This window comes from Sardina pilchardus, chromosome 3 (assembly GCF_963854185.1).
Source record: "Sardina pilchardus chromosome 3, fSarPil1.1, whole genome shotgun sequence".
Lineage (NCBI taxonomy): Eukaryota > Metazoa > Chordata > Actinopteri > Clupeiformes > Clupeidae > Sardina > Sardina pilchardus.
In genome coordinates, this window is record NC_084996.1 from 11,181,829 (window position 1) to 11,209,702 (window position 27,874).

Below are 27,874 nucleotides of genomic sequence, written 5' to 3' on the forward strand. Positions count from 1 at the left end.
GTGAAAAAAAAAACTGTTTAGTGTTTCATGTGCAGAAACCATCAAACAGCAGATTTCATGTCAAATTCAGCAAAGATACAGAGAAAACATGGCACGCAACACTTAGGGGCAACACAGAAGGATGATGGTCAGACAAAAACAACGACACAAAAACAAAAACAAACAAACAAAACAAAACCAAATCAATGCACAGATGAATTAAAAGCACACAAAGACACATGACAAGAACAGCTGAACACAAACACAGAGAACACAAGCGGGAATCAACACAAATTCACTTCTTGATGTGGAGGCCTTGTCAATCAACCTGTGAAACAGAGAGAAGTGTCAAACAAACTGAATAATGTGCAGTTGTCTCTTATTTTTCTTATGTTTTCTTATTTTTATTTTCTGGCAGTTCAATCATATATTTTTACTTACTTGGGTAGTATAATATAAAAAGTGTGTGCTGTGCATTTATTTTTAGCTTGCACCATTAAATCGACCAAAAAATATCTTACCTTTGTAGCCATTGCCATAGAAGCCGTTCATGCCATACTTGCTTCCATCTTTGCCTCCTGTGGAAAGAGAATAAAGCCATTTTGTAACCGTAAATATTTATCCTGTGTTGCACATATGGCAGGACTATAAGATCTGAACACAAGCATAAATCTTATTCAGTATGAGCCAGTAACAGCATATGAGACCCTAGAAAATGTAGAATGTCACCATTAGGTACTCACCATAGCCACCCTGGCTTGCTGCCATTGGCCCAGCATAGGCTACAAAATAACAACAATAATAAAACAACTGAAGCAACAACATGCAATTTTTCTACTTTCATAAAGAAATGGAGTTTGCAAGTGCTGAAATGCTGAATGTGTGTGCGTGTGTGTGCGTGTGTGTGAGAGTGTAAGAGAGAGAGAGAGAGAGAGAGAGAGATAGAGAGAGTATATGTATGTACCTGCTGGCTGAGGTCCTCCATATCCTCTGCCATTGCCTAAAACACAACAGGTATTGTTACTGAGTGCCCCACACATTCGCAACACTAGCAGAAGCATGGCTGATGTCAGACAGACAGACAGACAGGAAGAGGGACAGCGAGGGTGACAGAAAGGCAGACTGACGGACAGACTGACGACATTAACAGGTACACACACACACACATACACATAGACCAGTACCATTTTTGCATTTAGGTTTGCCCCCAGTCTGTGGTCCAGGCTGAGAGGGCTGGGCACCAAGAGCTGCCCCAGCATCCCCTTCAAGAGAGAGCAGGGGGGAGGAAGAGGCCCAGAGACACAGCACAAGCAAGATGGAGGTCATTACAGTAGGCTTTGCACACAGACTCACAAGCTATACATGCTTTCTCCCCCTCTCTTTCTCTCTCTCTCTGTCTCTCTCTCTCTCTCTCTCTCACTGGCACATATGCACACATCCATACACTGTCTTTCACTTTCTCTCTCTCTCTTTCTCACTCACACAAACCTGTGTCCCCGCACACAAGGTACAAGCAGGCACCTCTTAGCGCATTTGCATTCTTCTTGACTTAACCACTACATCAAGGACAAACTGTCAGAGCTTAAAACACACACATAAAGCAACTTTATCACTGTGTTAGTCATGTTACAGTAACATTCAACCACCCTTCAAAACACACACACACACACACACACACACACACACACACACACACACACACACACACACACACACACACACACACACACACACACACACACACACACACACACACACACACACACACACACACACACACACACACACACACACACACACACACACACACACACACACACACACACACACACACACACTCCCTACCTACCATACACTACATACAACATATGCACACACACTTACCATATTTGCTGGCAGATTTGCCTGCATCAGCTCCCAAGCCAAGTTGCTGAGCAGCGCCATATGGATACCCATCACCTGCAGGTTTCAGGAGTCATATGTTATCACCTTGACAGAGAAATACACACACACACACACACACACACACACACACACACACACTCAGACACACACACACTCTATCTCTTACCCTCTAGCCCAGCTGGGATGACTGGGGCGCCGTTGTAAGGAAGCTGTCCCATACCACCTGTTTGTACAGAAAAGAGGCTCTGTCTTTACAGTGGTCAACAGACCAATCTACGGTCAAATCTGTACTAAATAAAAACTCACCCATTTTCCCATTGACAGGTTCAAGTCCTGCACCTGTAGGAAAGACAGCAAGAAGTTATTCCGGGACCAAATATCCTTAGTATATACTACCGTGTATACTTGATTAAAAATAACCAATCAATAAAGTGTCATAGGAGGCAGTAACCTTAACTAAAATGGACTAAAATGGAAAATAAAACCATTAGCATTAATTTGCATTAATATAGCATCCCATTAATGTTAGTAATGGGAGCTTTTTGTAAAGCACTACCATGTTTGATATGGTTTCCTTTTCTTTCCTTACATTCCCACTCTACTGTATCTGATCAGCACAAGTGGTGCCCTATTTACCCAGGCTGGCATCAGGACTAAGCCCCAAAGGCACTGGGCCAGCTCCGTACCCTCCAGACTTTCCGTCAACACCCAGCCCAGCTGCGACCACAGGCTGGCCCCCGTAGGGTAGAGAACCAGCAGGCCCCATACTAGCGCCACCTACAGGCAGACACACATCAATTACAGGGGCACGAAATAGGGGAGATGGACTGGATGGACCCTTACAGCTTGGTTAACCCAGAAACATTTACAGACATGGCATTTGTTTGCCTAATTGGCCAAATATGAATGTCAGTGAACAAACTGAAATACAGATATAACTGTTTGTGCACTTGGAAAAAGTGGATTTGTGAACTTAACAGTAGCCATTCAATCCAGGATTGCAAACATATCCTTGAGTATAAGGTTCCACACAAGTGTAGAGTATGTATAGTAAGAATAACATTTAACTTGACACTCTCATTTAATATAGAAATGAATGTTTAGTTTTGTTAGCCTATATAATTAACTGTACGTTGATGGCCTCATAATTTCTGACAGGACAAACTGGCAACATTGTTTGGCCCCTGATTGGGCAGTTTTACCTGGTCCCTTCCCTGCTTTGCCTCCCATCCCTGCCCCATCAGCTAACACTGGGTATCCGCCAGCTCCTGAAACATAATTATAATCATCTCTCAATTATAATTATGTCTGTTAGCCTTTTGCCCTCTGTTGGATGGCATGAGAGGACAGCATGAGGATGATACTCACCATTCATATAGCCATTGCCATAGCCGTTACCATAACCTGCAGATAGGAAAATGGAATGGGGGTGGGGGGTTAAATGCATGCTTGTCAAATTCACAGTTTTTTTTACAACTCAAACTGAAACTAACAGCCCCACACAGTTTTTTTTTCCTAGCAGTTCTAGAATCCAGCAGTTGATAAAGTGTCTGTGGTTGTGGTTTGAACGTTTTACACGCATTTCCATAGAGCTCGTCTGCTGGTTAGGGCAGAGTTCACAATTCTCAGCTGCTGACCACCACGTGATACACCCACAAGACCTCATACATTTGGGGTCTTTCCAAGTAAGAGACAGTGTCTCTGTTAGTCTACAACTCTTCTCTTTCTTTCTGTCTGTATCTCTCCTTGTCTTTGTCAGACACACAGACACAGACACACACACAGACAGTATGCCCGCTATCAGGTAAATAGCACACACATTTACCCATTCACACACATACGCCTACATTAGAGACCGTCATGCAAGATGCCAACCGTTCCATGTTGTGCTCAAAGACATTTTGACACAAGCTCAGGGGGAGCTGGGATGGTTATTCTGTCTAATCTCTGTTTTAAAAAATTTTAAAACAGGACGGAATAAAAAGAAAAAGAGAAACAGAGGGAAAGAAGTACCTGCGGTCAGAGGTTTGGCTCCTGCACCTCCTCCCAGACCTGTAGGGGGAGAGTGGGCGACAATTAGAATTGCTGTTCTTTAGATTCTGTTTAAGTTGTACCGTAATTTCCCAACTATTAGCCGCAGCCTAACGCAAAATTTCATCAGCTATGAGGTTAATACACGGGCGCAGTTCATATGGTATTAATATGGTTTTGTTTCTTTTAACTTGCATAGAACACTGTCCTGTGGCTTATACACAATGTGGCTAATACACAGGAAATTACTGTAAAGCTGTGACATGAATGTACAGTATGCATCATCTAGACCTGATGGAACTACAGTAGTTATGGAGCATAGAGAAAGTCTGGTGCTTAAAGGTACATCTACAGGTAGATATAGAATACCAACCAAGGCCCATGCCATCGCCGAGGCCAGCGCCATATCCTCCCATGCCGTCAGTGTAACCTGTGGGCACAGCACAGAGAACAGACTGAGTCACATACCATACACACACACACACACACACACACAGCTATGCTAAGCTCTTGGAGGGTGACCCTTACCTGCTTGCTTGCCTCCACGGCCCCCCATGGGGTATCCACCCTGTCCCAAACCTGCATCGGATGGAGCATTGAGAGATGACTGGTTCAAATGAACTCAACTTAGGCACATCTGGTAATAACACTCATCATAGCACAATACACTAATGCCATTGAAACTGAATTACTGACGAATGGATCGCTAATCAGGAAAGTCTTACAAATTCACTAGTGTGGGAGTCAGTACAGCCCAAACCAACACTAACAGGTGCAGCACCATTGTCCTTTATAGATGGAACGTTTGCTTGGTTTGGCATGTTACTTGGTATGTTCTAAACCCTTTCAACCATCTAATAAACCATATTAATTACATACCTCCATAGCCATTGCCCAGTGCTCCAGGGTAAGCTGCACCAGGTCCATAACCTGTGTGATACATACAGCCAACAGACAGTTTAACACTTTGATATGTTCATAACCAGTGCAGTGCAGAGATAAGGGAAGTCGACGAGCTATATGCTGTGGTCCATAGCCTGCAAAAGAGAATAGCATGCACATCAGAAGGAATGTGACTGGTTGCTGTAACACACCATGCATGTTAAATGGCTTTGGTGGACAAAGCAGGGAAAAAATCATAAATGAATGGGAATCGTATTCAAAGACTTTCACTGTTTTAAATGGATTAAATAATACAAAATACTGGAAAGAAATGAATGAGTGATTCCAATGTGCCGGTAAATCTGTAGTAGAGATTTGTTTCCTGGAAAGAGGATGCGAACAGAATTAATCTGTGATGTTGTTGTTCTCTGAAAACGTCCCCGGATACCAGTAAAAAATAAAATAGTTAAATGAACATAACCATGTGTGATATTTTTGTGATCCATGTCACACGATGTAGCAGCGCACAAAAAAACTGTTGCCTTCTGCAGAAGCGTGAGATTTTTTTTCTTTTTAAGTGTGATTGTCATGTGCACAGAGAGATAGGTTCTCAGTTAAGACAAGCATGTGCAACTCATCACTTCTCCCACTGATTTACAAAAAATGCCTCTATAGCGTACTTCTTTTCGTGTGATAGTTGAGTTACATGTGCACATCTTAAGTTAGAAAATGGGCAACTGAGGACGGGTAACATGCAGAAGTGCCTTTAAGGTGTCTTGATTAGGTTTGTTTACCAGTCTTCGAAGGCTTTCCCCCCTGGCCACCAGGCCCTCCAGCTCCTGAACCATGAAGATCAACAGCGATCACTTGAACACCGCTCATTCAATAAGCTGACAGCAACACATGCATCAACTAAAGTATCACCAGTGAGCATTAATAGGAAACATATTTCATATTATTTACAGGACAGAAGAAAACAGAAAGAAAGAGAGAGAGAGAGCACACACACATGTGGAGTGTGTTTACCATAGGGTTTGCCTCCCTGTCCATTGGAAACCGCTGGTCCAGGGCCATATCCTGGATGCCACAGTAACAATTACAACAAAATCTTAAAACCAACAAAGCTGACAATGCACTGTATCACAAACAGGAAGCCACAAATGTCAATCCGAGAAATATTCTGGTCAGACAACCTGACAATTACTCAGAGGAAGTCCTATCTCAGCCTAGCTAGTCACGTAGCAGGTCACTTAGTAGAACCCTATGTGGCCCACAACAGTACTTCATATTCTACTAGATTATTAATGACGACCTGGGCTCTCTGAAGCTGAGCTGAAATAATAGATGCTGTCTAGGGGGCTTTGGGGGAAATGAAGATTTAGCAAAGAATCCCAAACCAGAGTATAGACAAAGCTGAGTCTCTATGGCAACTGCCTAAAAGATGAAGCTTTGGGATGTGGGATCTGTGGGCTCAATGAGTTAAACGCTAGGCAGTCATTCTATTTCACTAATGTAAACTTGTATGTTCGACCAAATTTAAGCAATGAAAATGTTAAATAAACTACTGATATACCTATTTCACACTGTCTAATCTAAGGATATAAATCATCTCTAAAGCAGTAGTTACAAATGTGTTACCGTTGCTTATAGGTGCCTGTCCATTGGAAACAGCTGGTGCTGGCCCATATCCTACAAACCACAACACTGATTATTTGATGTTAGGATACTCAGCACTGCATAAATGACATCTGGCAAAAGATAGTTCTAATTTCACAGCCAGGATCACTAAAGAGTGGGAAGGTGGAAACAGAAGACAATGTCAAAATGGTTCTATGCAACTACTCTATGTCACTTTTTTTCTTCTTTTGACTGTGATTGTCATGTGCACACAGAGTTAGGTTCTCAGTTAAGACAAACATGTGCAACTCATCACTTGTCACACTGATTTACAGACTTTTTGCCATTGCAAATTTACAAAAAATCCTTCCAAATAGTTTTTTGTGTGACAGTTGAGTTGCACATGCAAGTAAGAAAATGGGCAAATGAGGAAGGGTGGCATGCAGAAGTGCCTTTAAGGTGTCTTGATTAGGTTTGTTTACCAGTCTTCGAAGGCTTTCCCCCCTGTGCACCAGGCCCTCCAGCTCCTGAACCATGAAGATCAACAGCAATCATTTGAACACCGCTAACTCAATAAGCTGACAGCAACACATGCAGCAACTCAAGTATCACCAATGAGCATTAATAGGAAACGTTTTTCATATTATTTACAGGACAGAAGAACACACAGAGAGAGAGAGAGAGAGAGAGAGCACACACACATGTGGAGTGTGTTTACCATAGGGTTTGCCTCCCTGTCCATTGGAAACCGCTGGTCCAGGGCCATATCCTGGATGCCACAGTAACAATTACAATTCACTCAACACAACCTTCAAACCAACAAAGCTGACAATGCACTATATCAAAGATAGGACGTCACAAATATCAATCAGAGAGATATTCTGGTCACACTGCCTGACAATTATAGGGAGGAAGTCCTATCTCAGCCTAGCTAGTCATGTAGCAGGTCACTTAGTGGAACCCTATGTGGCCACAACAGTACTTCATATTCTACTAGATTATTAATGACGGCCTGGGCTCTCTGAGGCTGAGCTGAAATAATAGAAGCTGTCTAGGGGGCTTTGAAATTGGGAGAAATTAAGATTTAGCAAAGAATCCCAAACCAGAGTAGACCAAGACAAAACTGAGTCTCTATGGCAACTGCCCAGAAGATGAAGCTTTGGGATGTGGGATCTGTGGGATCACTCAGTTAAACGCTAAGCAGTCATTCTATTTCACTAATGTAAACTTCTATGTTCGACAGAAGTTAGGCAATGAAAATGTTAAATAAACTACTGATGTACTGTACCTATTTCACACTATCTAAGGATATACATTATCTCTAAAGCAGTGGTTACAAATGTGTTACCGTTGCTTATAGGTGCCTGTCCATTGTAAACAGCTGGTGCTGGCCCATATCCTACAAACCACAACACTGATTATTCAATTTCAGGGTATGTGGCACTGCATAAAAAACATCTGGCAAAAGATAGCTCTAATTTCACAGCCAAGACCACGAAAGAGTAAAAAGGTGGAAACAGGACAATGACAAAATGTGTCTATGCAACTACGTGATTTTTTTTCTTTCTTTTTGACTGTCATTGTCATGTGCAACCAGAGTTAGGTTCCTGCTTAAGACAAGCATATGCAACTCATCATTTCTCATATTCTGCTATTGCAATTTACAAAAGAAATCTAATTTCTTTCAGTGTGACAGTTGAGTTACACATGCAAGTAAAACAATGAGCTACTGAGGAAGGGTGGCATGCAGAAGTGCCTTTAAGGTGTCTTGATTAGGTTTGTTTACCAGTCTTTGAAGGCTTTCCCCCCTGTGCACCAGGCCCTCCAGCTCCTGAACCATGAAGATCAACAGCAATCACTTGAACACCGCTAACTCAATAATAAGCTGACAGCAGCACATGCAGCAACTCAAGTATCACAGATTAACATTAATAGGAAACGCTTTTCATATTATTTACAGGACAGAAGACAACAGAGAGAGAGAGAGAGAGAGAGAGAAAACACACATGTGGAGTGTGTTTACCATAGGGTTTGCCTCCCTGTCCATTGGAAACCGCTGGTCCAGGGCCATATCCTGGATGCCACAGTAACAATTACAATTCACTCAACACAACCTTCAAACCAACAAAGCTGACAATGCACTGTATCAAAGATAGGACACCACAAATATCAATCAGAGAGATATTCTGGTCACACTGCCTGACAATTACTCAGAGGAAGTCCTATCTCAGCCTAGCTAGTCATGTAGCAGGTCACTTAGTAGAACCCTATGTGGCCAAAACAGTACTTCATATTCTACTAGATTATTAATGACGGCCTGGGTTTTCTGAGGCTGAGCTGAAACTATAGATGCTGTCTCGGGGGCTTTGGGAAAGAAGAAGATTTAGTAAAGAGTCCCAAACCAGAGTATAGACCTAGACAAAACTGAGTCTCTATAGCAACTGCCCAGAAGATGAAGCTTTGGGATCTGTGGGATCAATCAGTTAAACGCTAAGCAGTTATTCTATTTCACTAATGTAAACTTGTATGTTCGACCAATGTTAGGCAATGAAAAACATAAACTACTGATGTACCTATTTCACACTGTCAAGGATATAAATAATCTCTAAAGCAGTAGTTACAAATGTGTTACCGTTGCTTATAGGTGCCTGTCCATTGGAAACAGCTGGTGCTGGTCCATATCCTACAAACCACAACACTGATTATTCCATTTCAGTGTACATGACACTGCAGAAATACCATCTGGCAAAGGATAGTTCTAATTTCACAGCCAAGGACACAAAAGAGTAGAAAGGTGGAAACAAGACAATGACAAAATGGTTCTATGTAACTATGTGGGTTTTTTTTTTTTTTTTACTGTGATTGTCATGTGCAACCAGAGTTACGTTCTTGGTTGATACAAGGATGTGCAACTCATAATTTCTCAAATTCTCCTATTGCAATTTTTTTTTAAAAACGTCCAAATTGTTTTTTGTGTGACAGTTGAGTTACACATGCAAGTAAGACAATGAGCTACTGAGGAAGGGTGACATGCATAAGTGCCTTTAAGGTGTTTTGATTAGGTTTGTTTACCAGTCTTTGAAGGCTTTCCCCCTTGGCCACCAAGCCCTCCAGCTCCTGAACCATGAAGATCAACAGCAATCATTTGAACACCGCTAACTCAATAAGCTGACAGCAGCACATGCAGCAACTAAAGTATCACCAGTGAGCATTAATAGGAAACGTTTTTCATATTATTTACAGGACAGAAGAAAACAGAGAGAGAGAGAGAGCACACACATGTGGAGTGTGTTTACCATAGGGTTTGCCTCCCTGTCCATTGGAAACCGCTGGTCCAGGGCCATATCCTGGATGCCACAGTAACAATTACAATTCACTCAACACAACCTTCAAACCAACAAAGCTGACAATGCACTGTATCAGAGATGGGACGTCATAAATATCATTCAGAGAGATATTCTGGTCACGCCTGACAATTATAGAGGAGGAGGTGCTATCTCAGCCTAGCTAGTCACGTAGCAGGTCACTTAGTGGCACCCTATGTGGTCAAAACAGTACTTCATATTCTACTAGATTATTGATGACGGCCTGGGCTCTCTGAGGCTGAGCTGAAACTATAGATGCTGTCTCGGGGGCTTTGGGGGAAATGTAGATTTAGCAAAGAATCCCAATCCAGAGTATAGACCTAAACAAAGCTGAGTCTCTATGGCAACTGCCCAGAAGATGAAGCTTTGGGATGTGGAATCTGTGGGTTCAATCAGTTAAACGCTAGGCAGTCATTATATTTCACTATCGTAAACTTCTATATTCGACCAAATTTAAGCAATGAAAATTCTAAATAAACTACTGATATACCTATTTCACACTGTCTAAGGATATAAATCATCTCTAAAGCAATAGTTACAAATGTGTTACCGTTGCTTATAGGTGCCTGTCCATTGGAAACAGCTGGTGCTGGCCCATATCCTACAAACCACAACACTGATTATTTGATGTTAGGATACTCAGCACTGCATAAATGACATCGGCAAAAGATAGCTCTAATTTCACAGCCAAGACCACTAAAGAGTGGGAAGGTGGAGACAGAAGACAATGTCAAAACGGTTCAATGCAACTATGTGACATTTTTTTCTTTTTTTTTGACTGTGATTGTCATGTGCACAGAGAGTTAGGTCCTCAGTTAAGACAAGCATGTGCAACTCATCACTTCTCCCACTGATTTACATAGAGTACTTGTCTGCTATTGCAATTTATAAGAAATTCTTCCAAATTGGCTTTTATGTGACAGTTGAGTTGCACATGCAAGTTACAAAATGGACAACTGAGGAAGGGTAACATGCAGAAGTGCCTTTAAGGTGTCTTGATTAGGTTTGTTTACCAGTCTTCGAAGGCTTTCCCCCCTGGCCACCAGGCCCTCCAGCTCCTGAACCATGAAGATCAACAGCAATCACTTGAACATTGCTCATTCAATAAGCTGACAGCAACGCATACAGCAACTCAAGTATCACCAATGAGCAATAATAGGAAAACGATTTTCATATTATTTACAGGACAGAAGAAAATAGAGAGAGAAAGAGAGAGATAGACAGAGAGAAAGAAAGAGAGAGCACACACACATGTGGAGTGTGTTTACCATAGGGTTTGCCTCCCTGTCCATTGGAAACCGCTGGTCCAGGGCCATATCCTGGATGCCACAGTAACAATTAAAAATTCACTCAACACAACCTTCAAACCAACAAAGCTGACAATGCACTATATCAAAGATAGGACGTCACAAATATCAATCAGAGAAATATTCTGGTCACAATGCCTGACAATTACTCAGAGGAAGTGCTATCCCAGCCTAGCTAGTCACGTAGCAGGTCACTTAGTAGAACCCTATGTGGCCACAACAGTACTTCATATTCTACTAGATTATTAATGATGACCTGGGCTCTCTGAGGCTGAGCTGAAATAATAGATGCTGTCTAGGGGGCTTTGGGGTCAAAAAGATTTAACAAATAATCCCACACCAGAGTATAGACCTAGACAAAGCGGAGTCTCAATGGCCCCTGTCGATGGATGACCCTACTCCTGCACCATAGTGCTAGAAACTGCAATCACTAATCGTGATAGCTTTAGCTGGAAACAAAGGCTGGAGGGTTAGGATTACCATTGCTTACAGGCCCCTGTCCAATGGCGGGTCCTGCACCTGGGCCATACCCTGGAAATGCCAAAACATATTACTCAACTGTCAGCAAATCACTGAGCAGTTCAACAGCAGTTTGGCTAGGTCAGATCACTCTGAGTAAGGTATACCAGCCAAAGCCAACAACATTTAGCTAATACACATAAAAATACAGAACTGACAGATGGCATGATGAAATACAAAAAAAACAAGAATGTAAGAATTGTGAGGCAACGAAGGTGGAAATAGGAGTGGGATTACCATTGCCTTTTGCTCCATTTCCATTGGAAATAGCCGGGCCTGGACCATATCCTAAGAGTAATTCAGTGAGGGTAGGTTCATTACAGACACTGGACATTCAGCAATACAAACACTGAAAATAGCTCAGCGCAGGAGAAAGCCCAGAGAAGCCATCATGCTGAATGAAACCAACAACATGCCACATAGCCACAAACATAATGTACACTGTGTGAATCTGGCATGGGAAAAGGACATTCCAAAACTGTGGCTCCCCCACTGAACGTTTGAAATTCTCTTTGAATACTAACTGGTGAAGGAGGAGAAGTCTCCTTACTGTAGATACAGTGAGAGGGAGTCATAGTTTAAGCCAATATATGAACAGGATAGCATGAGCCAATGAAAGGCTAGGGCCTGTAAAGTGGTACCTTATTTAATGCCCTTATTGAAGGGATAATTGATTAATTGTCTTTCGTTTGTTATGACACTTTAATAGAGTTTCTTTCCCATTAGAGTCGATAATTTGCCACCTAGCATCCTTTTCCATTGATAGAAGTTTTTGTTGTGAGACTCGGATCCAAACATGTCTCACCACAGTATAGACAAAGGGCATTAAATTCTAGTACCTGTAAGGCTACCACATAGTAAGTGTACCAGAGTTGTTCTGCTGTGTGCAAGTCTTGTATCAATCGAAGCCATAAACAAAAGTGTGGACATGACAGTATGACAGGAAGTTTGCTTTTACCATTCCCCTTTTGACCCTGTCCAAAAGGCAAACCACCTCCGCCTCCATTACCTGGACACCACACACACACACACACACACACACACACACACACACACACACACACACACACACACACACACACACACACACACACACACACACACACCAAAATAATAGATGCTTCATCATTTTATCAAAGCTTAGAAACAGTCTAAGATTCTAGATCGCAACCACTATGATCTTTGGTTTCTATAATCAAGATCATATGGCACTGAAATGTGATAAAGAAGCATTTCATATATATATACTAAATACATAAACCTATAAGAAACCTTACTACTAACACGTCTATTACTTTATGGATCCCTTGGTGAGAAACAAACACAATGTCTGAGGGTACTTTTTCATTTCCTCCTGAAAGAAAAACATTGACAGTGCTTTCACAACAGATTATCCAGTCATACAGTCTCATCTTGGTTTTCACAAAGTAAAAAAAGATGTGCCACAGACCAAAACTGAAAGATGTCTCAAACGTGCACAGACAAACAGAGGGACAAAGAAAGGCAGACAGAAGAACTGGGAACCCTGGAACCCTGGGAACTTGGACAAGAGCACACCTATAATGTGTCAGGTGAACAGCAACATAACCCACAGAAACGAGATCAGGATCTCTGAAAACAGCACGAGGACAGCAGAAGATGGAGAGGAAGGGACAGACCATAGACCACTTCCTGGTCCAACAAACATAGAAAGACACATACAGAGAACATCTCATTCAACATAGAGATGTGCATAAACAAGGTTATATATCTCATGACACAAACATCCTGTGCACATGGATGATATAGACCACAGAAAGGCGATGTGACTCTTGCGGGCAAGCATACAAAGGGAACAAGAGACGGATTACCCTGATCTGTCGGCAGAAACCCTCCAAGGTGTGGTGCGGCTGCTTGTTGACTTTTCCCCTCTGGCTGCCAAGGCACCTGAGGGCCCATGCTCTTCCCTTCCAGAGGCTGGGAGCCCAGACTTTTTCTGGCTTGAGCTGGTGTCATGGCTGACCAGATACTCTTACTGGCGACCTCAGGGACCACGGGGGCCGCGTCCAATGGGGGGTTGAACGAGGTAGCTGTTTTGCCTCCCTGTACTGGTGTGACAGCTGCGGAGGCGAGACTTTTTCTGTCTTGTGCTTGTAGTACGCCGTGACCCAGATGTGTGCCATCCAGCGCGTGTGTCATGTCATCATAATAGGGGCCTGTGTCATCAGACGAGGCTGAGGAGATGGGGGAACCCTCCTGCACCGGTGCCGCAACAGGGCTTTTGGAGCCCTGTTTGACACTGTATGACGACACTGAAGATGCTGACTGTGCTGAGGAGGCAGCGAAATTATAACTCTTACTACTGTGCGCTTGCACCCTGGAGGTAGAGAAGTAGCTTTTGCCCTCTTGTTCGGGCGTACCGACAGCTCCGACACCGACCATTCTTTGAGTCCCATCCGGTTCCTGGGATACTGGACCTTGGGCCTGAGAGGAAGAAGGGATTGGGGTTTTGGATCCCTGAGGTTTAACACCATAGCCATAGGTTTTGGTTCCTTGTGGGAATGGACTGGAGGGACTGAGACTTCTGGTCCCTTGTAGTTGTGGAGTAGAAGGCCCAACGCTCTTGGCTCCTTGAAGTTGTGAAGTGGCAAGATCAAGACTTTTGGCGTCTTGAAATTGTGTGCTTCCAGAGCCAATGGTTTTAATTCCTTGTTGTTGAGGAGTGACCAAACTCCTGATTCCATGCAGTTGTGAACTGGCATAACCAGAGCTTTTGGATCCTTGAGGGTATGGATTAGCAGGACTAATGGTTTTCGTTCCTTGCGAGTATGGAGTGGCAGGACCAACATTTTTGGCTCCTTGTAGCTGAGTACCCGTGGCAGAACTAAGCCCTTTAGTGGCCTGTCGCTGCTGAGAAACATAACCTTGGCTTTTTGCCCCCTGCAAAGCCTGAGCTGTTGCATCAAGACTCTTGGTTCCCTGTTGCAAAGGAGCAGTATAAAGGCTTTTAGCTTCAGCCACAGTCCCTCCTGATTTAACGACACTGCCAGCACTTCCTAAACTTCCAGCAGCTATTCCTGAAGGGTCACAAAATCACCACCACACATCAATTGTCACGAACTGTTGAAAAACTGTAAAAAAAACTATAGCAGCCAACTGAAATGTACTTAAAATGGATGCAGGGTAACAATCTAACAATTCATCTGACCAGGGTTCCCACTCATCATAAACAACAGAAAAAAACGTTGGTGTTTCATATATCTTTTTGCCATGTGTCCGCCAAAGATGCCAAAGATGTCCTTTCAAGGAACACCATAATTATCTAATGTTCTATCAGACCCCAGAAAGGTAAAGCCAAACAGCGATTAGAGGGGATGACACTAGTCTCGAAATCGAAATTGGTTAGCAAAGGTAGCTCTACATTGTTTCCTGACTGCCGATGCTGACAACTGACAGTTTGTAAAGTTTCGGCAAAGTAGCTAAGTAATTAACATTAGGAATCCCTATTGTCATTGGTTAGGCTGGACCAATGATTTCAAAGTTAATGCAAAGTCCTCAGATTATTCATGGCAAAGTGTAGGAAAACATTGACATTATTCACATGAATAATTACTTAATAGAGATACTAAGCTTTGTAGTTCATCAAAGTATTTTGATTTGGAAAAATGGACATTATTGTGTACGATATCAGTCATGGGAACCCTGTCCATCATTAGGTACATAGATCCAGAAGCCACTATAACTACCACACATGACAGGATGCAAGACAACACGGAGGTAAAGTACAAACTGGTAGACTAGACTGACAGACAAAGAGATAAAATAAGACAAAAAACACCACTAGACAAAACATAGATCATAGACAAGACAAAACAAAAATCCAAGTCTGACCTGCATCAAATTCCAAAGCAAATCATTCTCTCAACATTGTCCATAGCAGATATAAATATAATTCAAAAGTGAAAGTTTTCCAACATGGAAGAATTTGATTCATGTCTGACATTGGTACAGCGAGACAAACCACTGCTAAAACGTCTCAAGCCAAAGAACATCTACCAGGCATGGTGCAAACCTCAACCTTAACACAGACAACACCTAAAAAGTCCTAATGCATGCAACATACACACACAAACAGGCTTTACATGATAGTGCTCCAAAGCATAGGGTTGACAGAACAGAACAGCTACCCTTGGAATACACATCCATCAAGCATACACATACAGCAGGATGCTATGGTATCATTACCCGGTTCTGACACCCTGGGTTTGTTGCTCTTGGTGACAGCACTTAGAGCTCCACCACTAACACCTGGAACCAAACAAATCAAACTAGAGAGTGGGTGGAGGGCATCAGCCAGGTCTAGCGTGCAGGGAACTCAGCTAACTCAAAACACAGTGGTAAGGCAAACATTCACAAAACCAAAATCTGATCAAAGACCAAAGCACAGAATAAGCACCAGTGCATTATCTCAAAATATGTGCAAACAGCCTAATATTTGTAAAAAAAATAATAAGATTTCGTTTGATGGCTAATATGGTGACTTTCATTTGCACGTGCCAATCTGATTGATTCACTTGTCCTTGTGTCCCTGGTAAGGGCAGCACATCCAAGTCCTTCATAGGGACTTATGAAGAACTCATAACAGATAAAGACAACACCTCAAGTATAAGGACATAATAGAGAGGAGTTTACCAGCTTTAGATGGCTTGGAGCCCTGTCCAATGGGCATGCCTGCTCCACGACCATATCCTGAAGACCACAATACTGGTTAATCAACACCAGGAAGCAATCTAATACTAAAAAGTGCTAAAACTTAACACTACAATGATCTATTAGTGTACAATACAAAAATGTACTACCCCTCACTAAAATGCTCAATTAATGTTTTAATTCTCTGTTAATTTAGCCTACATTAACTTGTGCCACATATGTTGGTGGATTAACATTACATAAATCTAGACATTGTATTAAGTTTGACTGGTCTGACTTTTGGCCTAAAGTTGTATCTGTCACAACTCACAAATAACAACTACCCTGACTATCTCATGCTGTTAGCATGTATGCTGCCACATGGTGGCACCGTGATAAAATCAATGTTGTTTGTCTGATAGAACTGTAGCTAATGCTGGCATGCTACCATCATCACTGACATACAGATAATATGGGTCATCATCATCACAGCATAGAATGACAGTGACACATGGTAGTGTGAGTTTACCATTGCCAGTAGGTCCCTGGCCACCAGAGACTCCAGCTCCTGGTCGGCTACCTGAAGACCACAGCACGTGTTACAACAGAGTCTGTGTTTCAACTCAGTTTGTGTTTCGGCGCTATGCGACGCTCGGAACAACCACAGAGAGGAGTGTTCACACTTGCATGCAAGGCGTTAATGTGTGCACACAACACCACACGGTACACATGAGAAGCTGTCGCTGCAGGACCAGCTAATGTATGCCGTTGAACAACAAAAGCTGATACATATACACAACACACACAAACAAACAAACAAACAAACAAATAAACAAACAAACACTTTAGCCACAACAACACACATCCACATGCTGTTATGGTATCCATACTCATGGACAACACAAACACTGAATTAGAACACAAAGTTTGAGAGTTGAGAGTGCAATGACACACAAAAAGAACACAAAACACAGCACACAACACAAAGAACCACTCCAGTCCAAACCAAGCCATACTTTCATGAAGAGAGGAATCCCATTCTAAAAGGACCAACGCGACACAGAGCATAAGCCATCCAGTCCATACACTTATGAACTGAGAAAAAGGTCAAATCAGTCATGAAGCCTTTGGAAACAACAGACTGTTTCCAAAGACTTTGAGCACCCTTTAGTCTCTCAGATTCCCCTGATGTTGAGCATTTGAAGAAAGTATGGGATATCAGTGTTTGGAATGGAGTTGTAGAGTTAAAAGTTATTGACACACACAGGGAGAGGTAACACACAAGGGTGGACAGTCGTGCGTTTTACCCGGTTTAGGGGCCTTAGACCCCTGGCCAGTGGGATAGCTCCCTCCTGCAGTGCCTACCAGTGGTGAATAGGGGTACTGTCACTAACAACCACAAACAAACAGCTCGCTGTCTAAGCACTTTAGAAATAATGATTTGAATTGAATTATTTGAATTGATAAACACCTTGATAAACACATTGCACTTAGAAAAAAACAGTTGTGTGATGTTTGAAGATTGTTTTGTCTTGTTTCACCTATTGGTCACAGTTGCCAAATAGGAAACATGTGCTGCTGGTTAATGGCTAGCTTTCAATTCAGCAGTTGTCACAATACATTATTGAGGTGAGAGATTCTGACTACACAAAAAACCCATCACAACTGAGGAACCCTCTAGCAGTTAAGGGTATCTGTAATCCGTGGGGGTTTCTAGTTTCCAGAATAACTGTCAAAAACTTTAGGTGTAATGTGGGTGGTTACTGAGATGTGGGAAGGCTGTACACAGTTTACGCTAACAGTGACTCACCGCGACCTGCTCCAGGGTAGCTACCATACCCAGCACCAGCACCAGCCCCAGGGTAAGCACCCATTCCAGCTCCATAACCTTACAGGGAGAGAGGGGGCACTAAGGTCAGCGGAGATACGGACAAACAAAAATACACATCAGGAAAGGCAACATCCACTGATGGCTTAGTACGATACACATACACACAAGCAAGCAAACAAGCAAACATATAGACATGCAAACACATACAAGTACACACCCCCAGTGAGGTAAATTAAAAGTGCAATCTATTTTCTGGGAATAGACAGCATAAATCATCTCTGTGCTTTAATCATACTAGGCCGGTGTTACCCCAAGGTCACATTTTGATTGGTTAGAGGAGGTGCAATCTGTTACACCCTCGTCGTTCCAGAAGCTTCCATGAAGTTCAAGGTTGATTAGATTCCTCTCTCACAGTCCCACCAACCGTCCCTCCCCCTCCACTCCCACAGTTCACACATAGACACCATACCAAGCAGACAAACGAAACACCAGTGTGGAGTCCGCTGCCTCTGAGAAAATGACCTGATCGACCCAAGCATTTGCAGGGCGCTACTCCCTCACAGCTGCTGCACCCGACATCCCTCTCACCTCTAGCTGCCTGTTTGCCTGCTCCCAGACCGGCTCCCAGTCCATTGCTCAGGCCCATCCCAACTCCCAGACCGGCTCCTACAGTCGGAGGGAGGATGGGAGAGAGTAAGGAGCAACTCACAGAGAGGCCATGACAGTTATTCTTAAGGGGACCCATATCAAGTAATTGGCCTTTTGCATTGTGTGCAAAAGGAGTATTTATTGTGACACTAAGGTATTCTATTGCACTGTAGCTTGAACATCATTCCTCATTGTAAGTCGCTTTGAATAAAAGCATCAGCTAAATTAATAAATGTAAATGCACAAAAATGAATTAAATGTTATCAATGAATGAATGACACCAATTATGTATTCATTCATGCTAGCTGCTGAATGAAGCATTACCTGCTCCATAGCCTCCCTGCTTCATGCCACGGCCTCCTCCATTTCTGTATCCTCCTGGTCGCATGAATACGCACACACACACACACACACACACACACACACACACACACACACACACACACACACACACACACACACACACACACACACACACACACACACACACACACACACACACAGTCACACACACACACAGTCACACATACACATACAGAAAGCAAATATGTCAAACCACACAAAACATTCAGTGCTAACATATTAAACACGCACGTTCTTGGTAATCGGTAGTGGGTGCCAAAATAAATAAGCTCAACCTCCACTGCAAACATACTGTACAGTATAAAATAAACCTGGAGACATGCAATGGCAACGAATATACATGTAGTGGAACATATATGCCAATCTCACACAAAAAAAAAGTAAATACTCCCATGCAAGCCAATGAATGGCTATTACATGATGGAGAGCGTTAAAATATGCTGAGTCTATGCTCAACAGAGTGTGGAGGTGTCAATCTTACACATCCTGTACAGTGAATGCAAAGACAACACATCAGCTAGAAATAACCTAAGCAACTCTTGACCTTGTTTGGTTTATTGGGTTTAATAAAAGTATAGCAAAGTTACTACACACACTACACTATCTAGGCCAAAAAATCTTCCAGTAACACATATTGAGCATTTATGCAAGAAATTATTCTGTCCATCTTTAAAACTCATACATCTGTGCATCATTAATCAATTGATAGAAGTGTAATAATGAAGGATTGCTCTAATACCTTAAATGCTCTCAGGTCTTAAAACACTACTTAGCAAGGTAACTCACCTGCTCCAAGGGCAGCAGTTGGATAACCTGTGTTTTAGAAGGGGAAAATTGGGCTGTCAGATATCATTCACAGAATACTATGTTATGTTATAAAATCACTGTAAGTGATAAACACACACACACACACACACACACACACACACACACACACACACACACACACACACAGGCATGTATGATGCAAATGCAAATACAAACACACACACACACACACACACACACACACACACACACACACACACACACACACACACACACACACACACACACACACACACACACACACACACACACACATCAAAGTATGAGCTTGGTGCTTATGTCATGTCATATGACATTTGAGAGCACATTAAATGACTGGGGAGGGTGAAATATGGCCAACATTGCAGCAGGTGCAGCTCATCTGTGCTCTGTGACAAGGACACATTCCATCACTGTCAGCGCCGACTTAAAGAGCAGGCCGGCGGATACAGCTTCATTAGGCCGGGGTTATTTCATGCCATGGATGTACATTTAAATATTCATTATCATTCACAGACTTATTGTGGGGACAGCTGGGGAGATTGAGGCTAGTTGAACTGAACTGAACTGAACTTTTAATCTTCAGATAAGTTTGAATAAACTCTGCTTACCGCCGGCTTTGCCTCCATAGCCACCACGCCCTAACAACAGAACAAACACACAGTTATGCATAAAAGAGGTTAACTATAGCATAACCTAAAATGAACAGAATACAGGCTGCACCATGGCTGCCAGCATCCAACTGGTTCATTGAAGAAGTTGTTAACAGTCAAAAATGTAGCACCAATATTGTCAGAATTCATTAGGCCAAACCGAATCTTACTGTAGACCTACCCACTAACAAACGCGCACACATAATCAAATATAATCACACACATGGGCAATAGTAGGCCTACCTCTTGGCATCAGTCTTCCCAAGGCGCCACTCTGAGGTCTGCTTACGCCTTGGAAAAAAAAGAGTGCAGAGTTCAGATTCATTCTCATTAGCTGCACACAATTAAACTATCCTGTATTATTGCCTACATTCTGCATGGGCTTACCTTTTGGTCAAATTATTCATAGACACATGCATCAACAATGAAGTCACGATTTAAAAAGTTTTGTAAGACAGGTTCTGTATTTGCTAAAGAAAACCTGTTCCAAGTCGAGCAGCTTCCATGTTGAACATTGGAAGCTGATTTTGGTGATGAAATGCTTCGACAGAAAATATGTAGATGCTAAGTGTTAATTGTTTGTTTGTAGGCTAGATGGTTACTTAGGTGGCTGCAGTGTTCTGGTCCACGCGTTGAACTTCGTCATGACATTAAACGGTTAGGGTAGATGTGCGATGCCACTTCACCACAAGTCCGGGCTTTAGAACAGACGTTCATTGATGAGAAGGCCACAACGACTCAAGTGGCTACAGTGTGGGGGCAGTAAAGTGCTGCTCTAGCGACGAGTCGTCAAATATTGACCACCGCTGCCACCTCCTGGTCTAAGACTTTGATTCTAACCATTAACGGAAGATATAAAACGCGACTTTGGCAGAGCCACACGCGGCATGAATGACTGGAAACGATCCACCAGGTACTTGGGCTTGATGCCTTCGTCGCTCTCAGCAATTGGGCTATGTACCTCAATGTGTTTACTGTCAATGGCCGGGTTTCCCAAAATCGTTAAGAAGCTCTGAAGTCCTAAGAACTTCTTAGGAGCGTTCTTAGAACATTCTTACAACGCTCCTAAGAAGTTCTTAACACTTAAGAGCTTCTTAACAATTTTGGGAAACCCGGCCAATATTATTTAGTCACAGGGAATCTAACACATTGGTGTTGGAAAATATTGCAAAAGCACTTTCTAGAATCTGGTAGATCTATGGGTTCTGGAAAAAAATAGAGACCACTGAAATTTGACTGATGTCACCCTGTTGCGGAGTGACATTCGAATGAGTTGACGGTCATATTCAAATTTGCAGTGGTAGGCTAGGCTACTCTTATTTTTACCAAATGCTTTTCAGGTTCCTTTCAAATACTTGTTCCTTTCAAATACTTTTATGTCTTAGAGTAGGCTAAACAGCTTTTAGTTGCAAAAATGTAACTAGGCTAATGGCCCATAGTGGTCAATTAGCAGTCTATTGATAAACTCGTATAAGATATATAGGCCTAGGCCTAGTAGGCTATGAATAGCCTGAAATAAGACCATTACAGAGGTATAAACTTTGTGTATATTATAGCCTGCCTAATACAACATAACTTAACTCAACTTGAAAAATGACAGTGACAATGTTGTAAGAAACTCTGCAACAGACCTTACTGTGGAACTCTTACAGATAGTTGACTTCATGGGTTTGTGCATTTTCTCCTGTTTTTACCATTAAATGGATGTTTATCTAATTAACTAATATAAAAGCCATTTAACTTGGTAATTAACACTTAGCAGAAGTTCTTTATTTCTGAAAGCTCTGAAATATGCATATATTTTATAAGCAGGTCTGCTAGTGGTGCTAGATTAATAAGGCAAAACATAACTGCCTGCAGTGCTCAGTTTAATGACGTCATTTGGTTGACGAGTCTCTGATTTCTTCAAGTGAAGATTCCCATTGTGATACACATTATTCATCTCATTCATTCCTTCTGTCTCATGAAATATGGAATCATGAGCCGTTTAACCTCACCAGCATATTTTTTATCTCTATCTAGCATATCCTTTACAGTGCATATATTCAAGGAATGCACACACAAACACACACACACACACACACACACCACTGAGTTTCCTACCTCCTTGCAGGGTATGCTGTACCAGCCAGAGGACCAGAGAGGTCTGCAGGAGAGCGCGTCCCAACATGATGGTCAACAGTCAGAGGAGACAAGATGGACGGTGAGACGAGGAAACACAGCCAAACTCGGGGACGGAGAGATGAACACAGTGCGTAAGACAGAGAGAGAGAGAGAGAGAGAGATGAGCTAGCTGGACAGAGATGCCACTTAACTAGAGATCCCAAGTCTCTGCCCATCCCTTAAATATGGTCCATGATCCCATGCCTTTCCCCCCAGACAGCCCTGCCCTCACCCCACAGCCCCTCAGTAACTGGGCACCCACCCATGACCCAACACCTGCCCCTTACACCCCCACACCTATACCAACCTATGCACACACATGCGCACACACACACACACACACACACACACACACTCCCTCCCCCCCCCTCTCTCTCGCTCTCTCTCTCTCTCTCTCCCCATCTCTCTTTCTCACCCACTCATCAGTAAAAGCTATGCAGCAGTACCTATACCTCCACCAAAGGGAGAGTTTGTGCACACACAGGCCCAGGGCGATGAGAACACTGTTGGTGCACTAACATGGGCCCGAGAGTTAGAGAAACGCAATGCTGATGAGGAACATTCACCAGTCACAGCAAACAGAACTGTAAGTGAGAAGAATAGCACACATGGCAGTATAGCCAAAATGAAAAAAAAAAGCCTGTAGACCTAGTAAGGGTATTTCAGGGGGCATGTATGTCAGAGGCACAGTTACTGTACTTGAAGTGAGGGGCGAAATTCTTACAGAGGGTCACTTCAGGCAAAGAGGCTGTAGCCAACTCTTCCTAATGCACAAAAAAAACGCACAGAAAGAAATGATTCCCCTCTGAACAAAGTCCTCAGTGACCCCAGAGCCTCACCCACCCCCTCAGCCCCTCAGCAGACGGGGTAACACGCCCACGCCATGAGCTCAGCGTCGCGATTTATTGCAGAAAAGGAAACATCTTGTGAATCTGTGGTGCCTTGGCTAGGCATGAGATTGCCACTTTTCCAAGAGGAAATTTACAAGTTTCTCCTTCTTCCTCTCCGCTACCGCTGGAGCTTTTGTGTACCGGCGGCGGACTTTCATCCAGTCGTGTTCAGCGTCACCATGTCTGAAGGCTTTGTCAGGAAGACCTTGAGCTACTGTATTGGCTCTAAGACATGTAGCGACTGCATATTGGAAGGTTTAGACAGTCGTTGCTCTGGATCTACTGGGCTTTGAAACGTTACATGTCTCAAGAAAAACAAGGGTGCTATATGCCATGTTTTCCCAACGTCTGTCAGACTGTGTGGCATTGCAGCCCTTTGTGATTCCTGGCAGGAAGTTAGTTAGCAGTTGATGTTGTGGCTTTGGCTCATTGGGTATTGTATAGGTACAAGTCAGGTGAGCATCGGTCTGGAGAACGCAGAGTTCAACACCTGAGGCACAGATGACACCCACGGTTGTTTGTGAATTCAAAGAGAAAGGGGTCTTGACTAAGGTCTTTCTTATGACCTTGAATGTTCGGACTCGCAGACAATGGCTTCTCTATTCGCAAGCACAACGATGGAAAATCTCCCCAGAGATGAGAACAGGACAGTGCTCAGGCCTCGGGGAGAGAACTGCCACTGCTTTAGGATGTGGTGACAGAGACATCCACATTAAACAGCAGTAGAAGTTTACCCTCCACCAATTAACAGTCCCTGGGGCAGAACTCAGTGCAATGAAGTCATATTTGCCCAGCAATGGGATGTGACATTTTTCATCACCGCATGCTGTTTGTGTCCATTTAGAGGGCTTGGCTTGTTTATTATTGTTCTTTTCCTGCCTTGGAAAAGTGTACCGCTTTGGCAAACTGAAAAACAGGTTGTTATTACCTGCTGCCTGGGTTCTTTGGATTTGTTTGGGTCACAATGAGTGAGAGCTCCTTGGTCTGGTAGCATGGAATGTTCTCAAAGTGCCTCATTAAAAATGAGGAACTGTTCAAACTCTTGCAGATCATTCAGTGTCCTTTCTACACCAGCCAGTGGGATTATCAATGGGTGTTACAGTGAAAAGTGTGTGTGTGTGTGTGTGTGTGTGTGTGTGTGTGTGTGTGTGTGTGTGTGTTTTGCATGCACTTTTCTCTGTTTGTTAACAGTGAAGTGCGTGATGAAGATGTCAGACAGCTACATAACCATGTTTGCTTTGGGTGGCGCTCTCTCTCTCACACACACACTCACTCTGTTTCTCTCTCTCTGCTCTCTCTGTTTCTCTTTCTTCACTCTCACGCCATTACTGTCTGTTTCCCTTCCTCTCTCTAAATATTCACATATTAATTTCTGATTCTGCTGAACTACACAAAATATATTCTATGTTTTATTATGAGAGCCTAAAAAAATTATTATCTTTTAAGTTTAATAAAGGAGAATAGAGACATAGTCTTAATAACACATCATGCGTAGGTTGAGTAGGCATCTGGATGTTCCATGTTTGAGAATCCATGACCTGCTGAGACACGATTCCTCGGGCAGGAGGCAGGATTAGAACAAAACAAAGCTAACTATGCTAACTATACGACAAGTAAGGAACAGATTTGTCATCCCACCAGCGCACATGAAAACATTACACTACACTACACTACACTACACACACACACACACACACACACACACACACACACACACACACACACACACACACACACACACACACACACACACACACAATCACACACACACACACACACTGTAGGAAACACTGAGGTACAGTGCCCAGACCTTTGACTGTATTCTACTACAGAGGTGGTCAGGATAAACAATCTTTCTACTAGACCACCTTCTGTGAATGTGCTCTTGAATATATACATATGTGTGTGAGTGCATGTTAGTGTTTGGGTTTGTTTAGCTGAAACACTATTGGTGAAGTGTCCTACAATCATCCCACCCAGCTCTCGAGGGTTCACCCTGCAATCACTCTTAGTCAGTGCGCCCCTGGCCTCCCGCCAGAAGATGGCACTGTGGTGGACTGGACTCAACTACACTCATGTGTTCAGGCCCTCAATTTGTTATTGTGGCGCCATTGGTGGTTTTATGCAGTCCGTGCACTCGCGGTGTTGGCTTAGTAAGTCACTGAAGGGTGTCAGGTTGTTGGTGTTGTGCTTGACCGAGTGTGGTATACATATGATGATGGTAAACCACAGCAACAACTTCTCACTCCACTTGTCTGTCTCCTACTATCCCTCCCTCCCCCCTCCCTCCCTCTCTTTCTCTATCCCTCATTCTCTCTTGCCTTTATTTGCATTCGGACTATTCAGGCAGAGTGGTTTGCATCTACTGCAAGACAGTTCTCCTTCACACATTGATATGATAGGAGGGGGGCCCCAGATATAACTCTGATAGGAATAGCAGCAGAACATTCAGGGCCAGATGTACTAACGTTTTGCGCCCATTTCAGGCGTAACGTGCGCGTATAAACATGGGGAGGATATGTACAAACAAGCCGCAATGAGGGAAACGCGCAGACTGCCTGCCGTGGGAGCTGAAAATGGCTATTTGCGCTTTTCCGTGTCATGCATATTAATTCCTGGGCGGATCAGGTGAAAATGGGTGTAACGCGCAAGTACAGGGGAGGAGAGGTGCTAATAGCGATTGATTAAGTATTCCGCCAGATGTATGAAAACAGCGCACGTCTATTTTGCGTTGAAAAACTTCCGCCTTCTGAAAGCAGGTGTAGCCTAATCGAGATTGCGTTAAATGCGTCTATTAGAAAAACTTTTAGAGACAGCTGAATCAATATTCAGAGCATCCGTTTTCTTCATTGTACTATGTCAAAAGCAACCTTAACTTTTGTTTGCCTCTCTAAAAACGTATTTTCTCTTTCATAGCCGACACTTCCCAATCTGTTAGGCATTAAGTCATATCCCAAGTCTACGTGCAGTAAATAGTTCAAGTATTTTTTAAGTGGATTTGAATAACTACTAGGCCTACTCTGTCTGTCGATGCTCTTTGACATCTCTTTGTATCATGTATGATCGCTAAACTTTGATTCTTTTTAATGTTGCAATATTCAACTGCGATCGTTGTTCAGCTCTGCATGCGCGCAATTGGCGTGGTAAAGGGGGCGGGAACGGGCGGCACTGAACGCAGTTAACGTAATGAAGTGATGGCTTAGTAAATTCCACGCAATATAGCAAGGCACAGCGTTCGCACTCTGCGCATACAAAAACTCGCTATTAGCGCTGTCTTAGTACATCTGGCCCTCAGTGTCATATCTTTGCTGAGTGTGTAGGGTAGATTTTAATTGTTTATTAGTTGGAGGTATTATGCAGTAGGCTATAGTGTTTACATTTCCAGGTAATTTGCGTCCCACCGGTCATATCTGCACCCCTCATTTTTACTGGGTTAATGCCACATAAAATCTCACACACCTTATAATTTCTGGCTATACGCCCCTGTTCCAACTTGAAGAAGCATCTTGCTATTTTATATAGTTTTATACAGTAGTTGTATCAGGTGACTTAGTTGAATTTATATTCTCACACAGTACGTGGGCCGCATTCAGCCATTTGGAACAGAAGAACACACCAACATAGGCCTAAACTGGATTTGATGGGCGCATTCCTACACTTTTAAAATGCAATTCAATGCGGAAGTAATCCAAGTATTCAAAAAACGTTACTCAGATTGAGTAACGTAACGGAATATGTTACAAATTACTTTTTTGGGCATGTATTTTGCATTCTGTAATGGAATACGTTTTGAAAGTATCCTTCCCAAGACTGGGAGGTAAACAGATTCATTAGAAAGGGCAGGATAATAAATGACATCCCATGGAGTGTATTTTTCAATACAAAAATAGTTTTAATGGTAATATACTGTACTTTTTCATCATAATCTGATAGTTTTTATGTTTATTGTATTTGCACTCAGTAAGGTCTATAGAGCTATATAGCTGTGAAGCCAAATGCTGTCCTGATGTTTGCATGAGTTATTGATAGAATATTCCATTCATATTCCCACTTAAATGCTACGCAGCATAGTCCGATTACGGCTGATTCTGTACAGTTTCTGCACTGAAAATTGTAGTACTAGGATGTTAAAATGTGAGTAAGGTGTATACATGCACACCACCCGGCGCCTACACATACATTCCTTATTCCAACCGTGACCTTATTCGAGTTTACACATCAGAAAATGTTGGTGTACATGGCAGCA

The 27,874-nt window shown here is 42.8% G+C and overlaps 1 protein-coding gene across 1 annotated transcript; it reads right to left on the bottom strand.

Annotated features, from left to right (window-relative positions):
* LOC134076628 (uncharacterized) lies at positions 1–22,874 on the bottom strand. The gene is made up of 42 exons (XM_062531776.1): positions 22,679–22,874; positions 20,819–20,866; positions 20,534–20,563; positions 19,902–19,928; positions 19,077–19,130; positions 18,693–18,770; positions 18,084–18,161; positions 17,581–17,634; positions 16,803–16,853; positions 16,277–16,333; positions 12,564–12,614; positions 11,843–11,893; positions 11,567–11,617; positions 11,048–11,098; positions 10,793–10,837; positions 10,330–10,380; positions 9,711–9,761; positions 9,487–9,531; positions 9,047–9,097; positions 8,438–8,488; positions 8,201–8,245; positions 7,763–7,813; positions 7,133–7,183; positions 6,897–6,941; positions 6,436–6,486; positions 5,824–5,874; positions 5,592–5,636; positions 4,795–4,845; positions 4,444–4,494; positions 4,289–4,345; positions 3,898–3,936; positions 3,253–3,288; positions 3,087–3,152; positions 2,521–2,661; positions 2,191–2,223; positions 2,051–2,107; positions 1,864–1,938; positions 1,164–1,241; positions 944–979; positions 723–761; positions 501–557; positions 1–307 (listed from the first exon to the last, which is right to left on the bottom strand). Exons 1-42 carry the CDS (start codon positions 22,743–22,745, stop codon positions 303–305), a joined length of 2,202 nt encoding a protein of 733 aa, XP_062387760.1. The 5' UTR covers positions 22,746–22,874; the 3' UTR covers positions 1–302.
* Positions 22,875–27,874: the final 5,000 nt, after the last annotated feature.